This window comes from Sinocyclocheilus anshuiensis, unplaced genomic scaffold (genome assembly GCF_001515605.1).
Source record: "Sinocyclocheilus anshuiensis isolate Anshui unplaced genomic scaffold, SAMN03320099.WGS_v1.1 scaffold2285, whole genome shotgun sequence".
In the NCBI taxonomy this organism is placed as follows: domain Eukaryota; kingdom Metazoa; phylum Chordata; class Actinopteri; order Cypriniformes; family Cyprinidae; genus Sinocyclocheilus; species Sinocyclocheilus anshuiensis.
Window position 1 is genome coordinate 173505 of NW_015552762.1, and position 9704 is coordinate 183208.

The 9704-nt window shown below is 34.3% G+C and overlaps 1 protein-coding gene across 2 annotated transcripts in view; it reads left to right on the plus strand.

Annotated features, from left to right (window-relative positions):
- Positions 1–7595, plus strand: part of LOC107667875 (melanopsin-A-like) — a 10221-nt gene extending 2626 nt beyond the window's left edge. The window contains exons 2-9 of one of the 2 annotated variants that reach the window (XM_016459605.1): positions 714–847; positions 1026–1229; positions 2610–2781; positions 2870–3025; positions 4925–5032; positions 5704–5878; positions 6147–6270; positions 7180–7595. In XM_016459605.1, coding sequence (XP_016315091.1) covers positions 714–847; positions 1026–1229; positions 2610–2781; positions 2870–3025; positions 4925–5032; positions 5704–5878; positions 6147–6206 — 1009 coding nt within the window. In that variant the 3' untranslated portion in view covers positions 6207–6270; positions 7180–7595. The remainder of the gene's footprint in view (positions 1–713; positions 848–1025; positions 1230–2609; positions 2782–2869; positions 3026–4924; positions 5033–5703; positions 5879–6146; positions 6271–7179) is intronic. The other variant, XM_016459604.1, reaches the window with a different exon arrangement.
- The last annotated feature ends 2109 nt before the right edge of the window (positions 7596–9704 follow it).

Below are 9704 nucleotides of genomic sequence, written 5' to 3' on the forward strand. Positions count from 1 at the left end.
AAAAAAAAAATAAAACGGTAATTGCAACTTTGTGTCTCAAAATTCTGGCGTTTTTCTCGCAATTCTGAGTTTACATCTCACAATTCTCACTTTTTTTATATCAATTCAGAATTGTGAGATAAAAAGTCGGAATTGCCTTTTTATTTTTAATTCTGTGGCGTAAACAAAAAGACTCAACTAGATGTGAACTCAAAATTCAGAGAAAAAAGTCAGAATAGTGAGATGTATAACTTGCAGTCGAGAGATATAAACTCGCAGTTATGAGAAAAAAAGTCATGTGAGATGAAAAGTTGCAAAAAGTCACAAAACCTTTTTTTAATTCCCTGGCAGAAAAAAAAAAGTTGTGAACTCACAATTTTGAGGGGAAAAAAAAATCAGAATTTGAATATAATAGTGGAAACAAGCTTTTATAGGATAGTTCATCAAAAAAAAAAAAAAAATTAAAATAAGGTAATTTGAAGATATTTTTGGATAACTAAATAGTTTCAGTTCACATTGACTCCCACTGTACTTTTTGTCCATATAATGGGAGTCAATTGGAACCTAAACTGTTTGGTTACCAACAAAAATATCTTCTAAATATCTTTTGTCTTTCGCAGGAAAAAGAAAGTCATATAAATAGAAGTAAAACCTGAAATTAATTGTTCATAAACTGTACTCTTTCTGTTTTAACAATGGAATGAATATAACTTGATCTTAATATTTTTGTGCAGTAATAAAAAGTTGCGGAGCCTGCCAAATTATTTCATAGTGAACCTGGCGGTCAGTGATTTCCTCATGGCCATCACGCAATCTCCAATGTTCTTCATCAACTGCCTGTTTAAGGAGTGGATGTTTGGGGAACTCGGTAACATTATCTTTATTTTGAAAAACATGGAACAAATTAAAGTCACGTAAATAAATCATATTAAGACTTTTATCATTATCAAAATTGTCATTCTTAAATGTATGTTATATTATATAGTAACCTTTGGAAAATTGACTATAAACACTGTATTCTCTAAATATTCTCTTTGTATCTTCAGGATGTAAAATATATGCATTCTGTGGCGCGCTGTTTGGCATCACCTCGATGATAAACCTGTTGGCCATCTCTATCGATCGATACGTGGTCATCACCAAACCGCTGCAGACCATCCAGTGGAACTCCAAGCGCAGAACCTCTCTGGCCATCCTCTGCATCTGGATCTACTCACTGGCCTGGAGTCTGGCACCTCTGATTGGCTGGAGTAAGATATCATTAAATTTCGACTTTAAATGTTCGAATATAATGAAGAAGTAGGTGTCATTTTCAGGTTATAATAAAGGAAATAAAGGTATGCCAGTTTTTGTGCATAGTAATGAGATGTAGCATAATGGTTAAAGCTTAGGGCTGGTAACCGAATAGCTGCTGGTTCAAACCCCACAAGGAGAAATCCATAGGTTGACTCCAACAGGACTGAAAGTGTATTGGGGTAAAAGGCGCATTTGATTTTATTCTCCTCTAAACCACCAGATAAGCACAAAAACTTACCACAGCACTTTCCTCGTTTCACTATGCACATGGAAATCTGGCTGATCCCTGACACAATCATGGACAGCAATGCAAAGCTGATTCTCTGCTAAATTGATCAATTTTTTTTTATTTTTTATAATTAATCTCATATTTATTGTTACTATTGTAACAGACATATGCAATTATTATGGGATCTTCTTCAAAGCTTTCAGAATCTTTTAAAATAATAAAAAAAAATAAAAAAAATGTAATAAAAACGTTTAACTATTAACTGTTATCTTTATTTTATCCAGATATTATGCCAAACACTTTATCTAAGTGTGGAAGCATATTTCAGCCAAGGAATAAAAATATAAAAAAGCTAACTTTTTATCTTAATATTTTTTTTTCTCGCAATAGTGAGTGCTGATCTCACAAATCAACATTTTTTTCTCAGAATTGCAAGTTGTTATTGTTAGATGTGAACTCAAAATTCTGAGAAAAAAGTCAGAATTGTGAGATATGAACTTGAAATTGCAAGAAAAATTATTTGAGATTTTATTCTCAGAATTTTGAGATAAAACATAGCAATTACATTTTCTAATAGTTTTATTCTGTGGCTAAATTAAGCTTCTATAAAAAGGTCCCCCTTATCATCTTTGTGAGATTTTTTTTTTTTTTTAACACAACGCAACTTTTATAATTTATTTTCCTATAAAATGTTTTGCTCCATCAATGTTCAATAAAAACATTTTTTTTTCAGCAATCATACGTTATGGGAGTAGAAAAAAACACATTTTTCTAAAAGGGATAGTTCACCCAGAAATAAAAATGCTCTCATCATTTACTGATGTTCCAAACCTGTCTGAGTTTCTTTCTTCTGCTGAACACAAAAGAAGATATTTTGAAGAATGTTGGTAACCAAACAGCTGCTGGTAGCCATTGACTTCCATATGAGGAAAAAATACTGTGTAACCAACAATGTTTCAACAATTCATTCAGGTTTAGAACAACTTGAGGGTGAGTAAATGATGACAGAATGAATTTTTGGGTGAACTATCCCTTTAAGATGTGACTTTAGCTCCATTATACCCTACTGATGAAATATATGATGTATCTTTAAATGCTCTTGCAGGTTCCTACATCCCTGAAGGTCTGATGACATCCTGCATGTGGGACTACGCCTCTCCGTCTCCCGCCAACAAGAGTTACACCATGATGCTGTGCTGTTTTGTCTTCTTCATCCCTGTGGCCATCATCCTCTACTGTTACCTGTTCATGTTCCTCTCCGTACGAAAGGCCAGCAGGTCTGAGCTCGCTGAGGCATCTTGAGTTTGAAGAGTGTTCACTGAAAAGCATTTATGTCCATATGTGTGTGTGTGTGTGTGTGTTAAGAGATCTAGAGCGGCTGAGCTCTCAGAAGTCCAGCTTTGTGAAGCAGAAGTCCATGAGGAGTGAATGGAAACTGGCCAAAATAGCGGCTGTGGTCATAGTGGTGTATGTGCTGTCCTGGTCTCCCTATGCGTGCGTCACCCTCATCGCCTGGGCAGGGTGAGTGCTGAGCATCTACACATTTACAGAAATTTGTATTTATACATTTCTGGGGTCCTCATATTCATGTGTTCTTAATATAAGCTTAGAAAGCATTACTAAATATATTGCTCATACTTAGGATTAGTGATTTAAGCTTGTAACCCTAAGTATGTACTACATGCATGAATGATACTCTACTGTTCAAAGGTTTAATATTGTGTGAAATTTAAATGGACATTTTTGTGGTAATTGTTTTTTAATTTTTTTATTTTGCTTACATCAACTTATCGAGTGTAATTTAAACTGAAAGATCTCTTTTTTTACTTTTGTTTACATGAACTTAATATTGAATGTAATTTAAATGGAAATTTTAATGATATTTCTTGATTTTACTTAAAAAAAGATAACAGATAAGATTAATAGATACAAAAAATAGATAAGAATAATTGGTTCCAGGGCCATCACTCAATTATATTGAAATAAGTTGTATTTTTTTTGTTTTGTTATCAGCCTAAAAAATTGTTTATGCTACAAATTATGTTCCTCTAACAAGTTTGTAATTTCATTACAAGTTGTTATAGATGCAAAATGTTTTTGTTGAGCCAAAACACTTGTTTTTAAAGTGTAGAATGATTTTAAAAGGATCATGTGACAATGAAGACTGGAGGAATGATGCTGAAAATTCAGCTTTGATCACGGCAATAAATTACACTTTAGAATGTATTCTAATAGAAAACAGTTATTTTAAACTGCAATAGCATTTCAAAAATATAACTGTTTTTACAAATAAATGCAGCCTTGGTGAGCAAAAGAGACTTCTTTCAACAACATTAAACATTCTCACAACCCCAAAATTTTAAACGGTAGTGTACATCAAATTCTGTGACTACATGCATTATTCTTAAATATCAGTATTATTGTCACATGCAACCATACGGGGTTGTAAAATTATGGCCTCGTACTGATTTAATGGCCATGTGATGAGAGCCAAACAACAGCTCACTTGTGTAAGCTCTGTGTTCACTGTGCTGCTCTGTTGTTATCTAAACTCTAGGCATGACTTGGTCTTTCTTCTGAGATTAAAGAGATACATTTGACTGAGAAAAAAATAAATACAGTATTTGCCCTAAATTTGAAAGTATACTGTTCCTAACAAATCCTATATGTTGTGTTTGCAATATAATATTGGGTTAGTAATGCGGGTTTTTCCTGTATCCTGTGTTTCTGTATAACTAAGTACTGACTACAAAAAAAAAGCAAATATTGAACATTTCCACAGTTATTGCCTGTAAAAAAGTTTCAAGTTCATTTAACAGATGTTGAATTTAAAACAGGATACATTGTCACACTATATGGGGTAAGTTGTCACAGTGGGAACTTACTGTTCAAAGACACTGATTTGAAGGAAAGTTTTTTTATTCAGAATTAATAGAGATTTTAGCTCAGTTTAGTGTTGAAGTTATTGGTTAATAGTTTCGAGTCACCATTATTGTTATTAGTGATCCCTTCGGATACCAGAATTCTAGAGGACACAAAAACATTAAATGTTGATTAAAATATTTATAATGGACATTAGAAAAAAAACAAGCATTAATGGAATAAGATGCATTAAATCAGTGTACTATATGCTATATATAGTTTGCAGTGATCTTTATATATCAGTAGTGTTACAGTGTCTGTAATCTACAAATCCCCTGATTACTGTTTATCTGGCACTTTTTGCTCTACTTTTGTCTTATAAGTGTGTGTGTGTGTGTTTGTGTGGGCCTCTATAGTAGTTAAGCTCAGCACAGCTGTGAGAAGTAGGAAGTGATTATTAAACATTATAAGCTCTTTCTCTCTTTTCAGCACTGCACTTGAATTTTTTGAATGACCTACATGCATTCAAAAGTAACTGTTTTTCCCTTTGTTTCTCAGGCATGCAAACATCCTCACGCCCTACTCTAAAACGCTGCCGGCGGTCATCGCCAAATCATCTGCCATCTACAACCCTTTCATATATGCCATAGTTCACACCAAATACAGGTAAAAAGATCATAAAACAAACAAATACACAATCATGCACGCTTCATGTAAAATATATGATCAAAAAATAAATACAAATGGTTAGCAGAAAGTTAACTAATTTGTGTATATATATATATATATATATATATATGCATGGGTTCAACCAATTGTAAAAACATTGTAATAATTAATATTTATTATATATAAGTTTTAAAATTCTTGTATAATTTTTAATTATGCCGTTTTAAAAACATTGGTCACATTTATGTGAACTAAAAAAAAAGTAAAAAAAAAAAAAAAATTATGAATAACTTAAAAGGCATTTAAAAATGTATGGCGCATAATACAAATTTCAAACATATAATGTTCAAAAATATGTATATAATGTTTAAAAGTATATTAAATATAATTTCCAAAAGTATAATATATAATGTTCAAAAGTATCATATATAATGTTTCAAAGTCAGCATTTATAATGTCACGAAAGATTTCTATTTTAAACAAATGATGTTTTTTGGACCGTTTTTAATCAAATTTTATATATAGCAAAAAAGTTGCTTTCTCTATAGAATAATACAAATATGACTTAAAAAAATCATAAATAAAATAATAAATGAAATAATCAAAAAGCTAATTGTATAGGAAGCCTATTTCACAGCATTGACATTTGCTCATCTGTCTCTCTGCAGAGCCACATTAGCTGAGAAGGTCCCAGGTTTGTCCTGCCTGTCTCGCGTTCAGAAGGACTGTCTCACGTCCTCCACCAATAGCGACGCCTCATTCCAGGACAACAGTGTCAGCAGACAGTCATCAGTCTCCAAGAACAAACTCCACACAACCTTCACCAGCGGCTCCAGTGCTATGGTACGGTAGAAAGGTCCATCTGTAGGCTTGAGTTTCTACAACTCAGATGAGACTCCATTCATATCCTGGGTCTAAAATATTGAGATCACATGACCAGCTGAATACTGCTCACTTTATCTCAGTAACACCGCTATTATCAAACACTTTCAGTTGCTGAATAAGGTGCTGGTTCATTATGGGTCTATATTTTAGAGTGTGTGTTTATGTGTGTGTGTGTGTGTGTGTGTGTGTGTGTGTATGTGTATGTGTGTGTGTGTGTGTGTGTGAGATTGCAGGTAATGGGAGAAGTGGAGCTGGACCTGATGGAGAACAGGCGCAACTTGTCTAAAGTGTAATTTAGAGACTCTTCTAGACAGCAGATCCTCAAATGCTCCTCACTGCTGATAGAGAAGGTGAGGTTTAATTCACTGACACTGAAACATTAATATTTCACTTAAAAATTGGCTGAAAATATACTTGCCCTCAGGCCATCCAAGATATAGATGAGTTTGTTTATTCATGGGAACAGATTTGGAGAAATGTAGCATTATTGCTCACCAATGGATCCTCTGCAGTGAATGGGTGCCGTCAGAATGAGAGTCCAAACAGCTGATAAAAACATCACAATAATCCACAAGTAATCCACACCACTCCAGTCCATCAGTTAACATCTTGTGAAGTGAAAAGCGGCATGTTTGTAAGAAACAAATCCTTCATAAAGGCATTTTTACTTTACATCATCTCTTCTGGCCAAAATACGAGTTCATGATCCATAATAACTCCTGAAAAAGTCCATCCCCTGTTGTCCTCTCACATCTAAATTCACCAATATGTTTGTTTATAACTGTTTTCGCAAGTAGACAGTGCTTGATCTGTGCATCGTTCTCTCCTGATTAAGATGAGATGACTTTTTTCCTAGTCAAAGCAAAATTATGGATAGAGGACTCATTTTAAGACTCATTTTATGACAAACATTGAGCTTTTTTCTTCACAAGACATTAACTGATGGACTGGAGTGGTGTGGATTACTTGTGGATTATTGTGATGTTTTTATCAGCTGTTTGGACTCTCATTCTGACGGCACCCATTCACTGCAGAGGATCCATTGGTGAGCAATTGATGTAATGCTACATTTCTCCAAATATGTTACAATGAAGAAACAAAACCATCTACATCTTGGATGTCTTGAGGGTGAGTACATTTTCAATAATTTTTCAATTTTGGGTGAACTATTCCTTTAAATAGAGTTCCAAATGAATGTACAGTAAGAATGTACATATTCAGTCATTCAACCAATCACCAAGTGTGTTTGTGTTCTGTAGCCTTCAGTACAGATGAGAGAGTCGTTCAGTCTATGCGAGCGAGATCTCATCTCCGGTTCCCTCGCCATGGCAACAGCACCTACGGTCATTTACACTAAGAAGAGCGGGAGTGACGATATGACCTCTGACCTCTCATTTAACCCTAGTTGCTCCCCGGATGCTCCCACAATCATCATCAGTCCAGCTTCAGAGAGCAACATGAGAGAAGATACAGTAAGAGAAGAAAGGTCTGGATCTCACTGTCAGGATATAATGTTTGACCACACAAACATAAACTGCCCAGCAGAGCTACTCGAGACTACGGAGAGATTTCTCACATGAACCAGCCAGCACTGATCTGAGCCTGTGAGACTGTTAAATAAACTCATGTTCTAACTAGATGTGCATTTCATGAAGGAAACATCGGTGCTTGCAGCAGCTTAAAGGGATAGTTCATCCAAAAATGAAAATTTGATGATTATCTGCTTACCCCCAGGGCATTCAAGATGTAGGTGACTTTGTTTCTTCAGTAGAACACAAATTATGATTTTTAGTGTATTAGAGGTAAAATATGATATAAATACTGTTCGGTTTCTGGCACAAACCGATCGTTTTGTGTCTTAGGACATCAATGTGTCGTCACGAGCCGCAGGGTTTAATTTGGATTTGTCTGTGCATGTTTTTTTTTACTCATAGATTTTGTTACCATTGCCATGCATTATACGACTGATAGACTGCAACGGTTAAAGTTAAAAATCATCATATGTGTTCTACTGAAGAAACAAAGTCACCTACATCTTGGATGCCCTGGGGGTAAGCAGATAAACATCACATTTTCATTTTTGGATGAACTATCCCTTTAATAACATTCAAGTTTGAGGTAACTTTGGTACGTTTTAGGCTTTGGTTCAGTGTAAATGAGAAATTACCTTTTTAGAGGTAGGTATTTTTATTTATTTTTTATTTTTTTGTGTGTATGACTATTAATCATGATTTGTTTTTATTGACAACTGATATTTTTTTGTCAAAAGAAATTATAAATATAATATATTTGTATCTTCCTTTCCTTCTTCGCACACATTAACCTCATGGATCAGGACAGTTTTTCCACACACACTGACACACAGCTTTTATAAGAAAGTGATGTTGTGGTGTTTATTGCTCAGTGTTGTGGGAGAAAATAAAATCTGTTTATTTTTCTTGCTGTCTAATATACTATAATATTTAGATTTTAAATACTTTCCCATTTTAAAAATGGAATCTGTATATATTCAATACATTATAAAAAGGTTTTATTTAACAAAAAATACTTATTTTAATGACCAAAAAGTACATGTATTTGTTTCATCAGCTTTTATCTAAAGCAACTTACAAAATTGAAGACTGTTTTTTTTTTATTTGAATGATTTTTTGAAGTTGTAAATAAAACAAAGATTTATGGGGTATTTTTTACAGGAAAATACTATTTCTTTCTACTTCTAACTTCAATGTTTAATTAAATGTGTTACTTGCTGATTCTTTGTAATTCTTTGTGATATTTATTAGCAATTTGAAAAGTATTTCACCACCAAAGTTTTTTTTCTGTGTATTATTTAGCTTTGTTGAACTTTTTTTTTTTTGGCAATAACTACAAACTAATATTTGTTGCCAAAGTCCCCACTTAGTGATATATTGGTTTAGTCAATTAGTCTATATACAGTATATATACTACTTAGCAATTTCCACAAATAAGTATGATGTAAGTCTTTAGTAACTCTCTTTTTTTTTAAACAAAAAATTGGTAATTGACAAAAATTCACGTAATTAATTTATATCATATTCATATAAATATACTGTTGGCATTACCATGGAAATGTCCAAATATCGACCTAGAAGACACAGAGCTTCATTTTCATCATTCATCCAGCAGAGGACGCCGCATCTCATGCAACCACTGTGTAAATCAGGGGTGTCCAAACTTGGTCCTGGAGGTCCGGTGTCCTGCAGAGTTTAGCTCCAACCCTAAACACACCTGAACCAGCTAATCAAGCTCTTACTAGGCATAGAAACTTCCAGTCAGGTGTGTTGAGGCAAGTTGGAGCTAAACTCTGCAGGACACCGGCCCTCCAGGACCGAGTTTGGACAGCCCTGGTGTAAATGGTTCACAGATTGTCTTTAATGCAGAATTGATTGACTTTAAAGCAGGGGTGCCCAAACTCGGTCCTGGAGGGCCGGTGTCCTGCAGAGTTTAGCTCCAACTTGCCTCAACACACCTGACTGGAAGTTTCTATGCCTAGTAAGAGCTTGATTAGCTGGTTCAGGTGTGTTTAATTGGGGTTGGAGCTAAACTCTTCAGGACACCGGCCCTCCAGGACCAAGTTTGGGCACCCCTGCTTTAAAAGGATAGTTCACCCAAAAATGAAAATTCTCTCAAAGTTGCTTTCTTATGTTGAACATAAAAGAAGATATTTTGAAGATTGCTGGTAATCAAACGGTGGTTGCCATTGACTTCCATAGTAGGAAAAAAAAATACTATGGAAGTCAATGGCAACCACCAACTGTTTGAT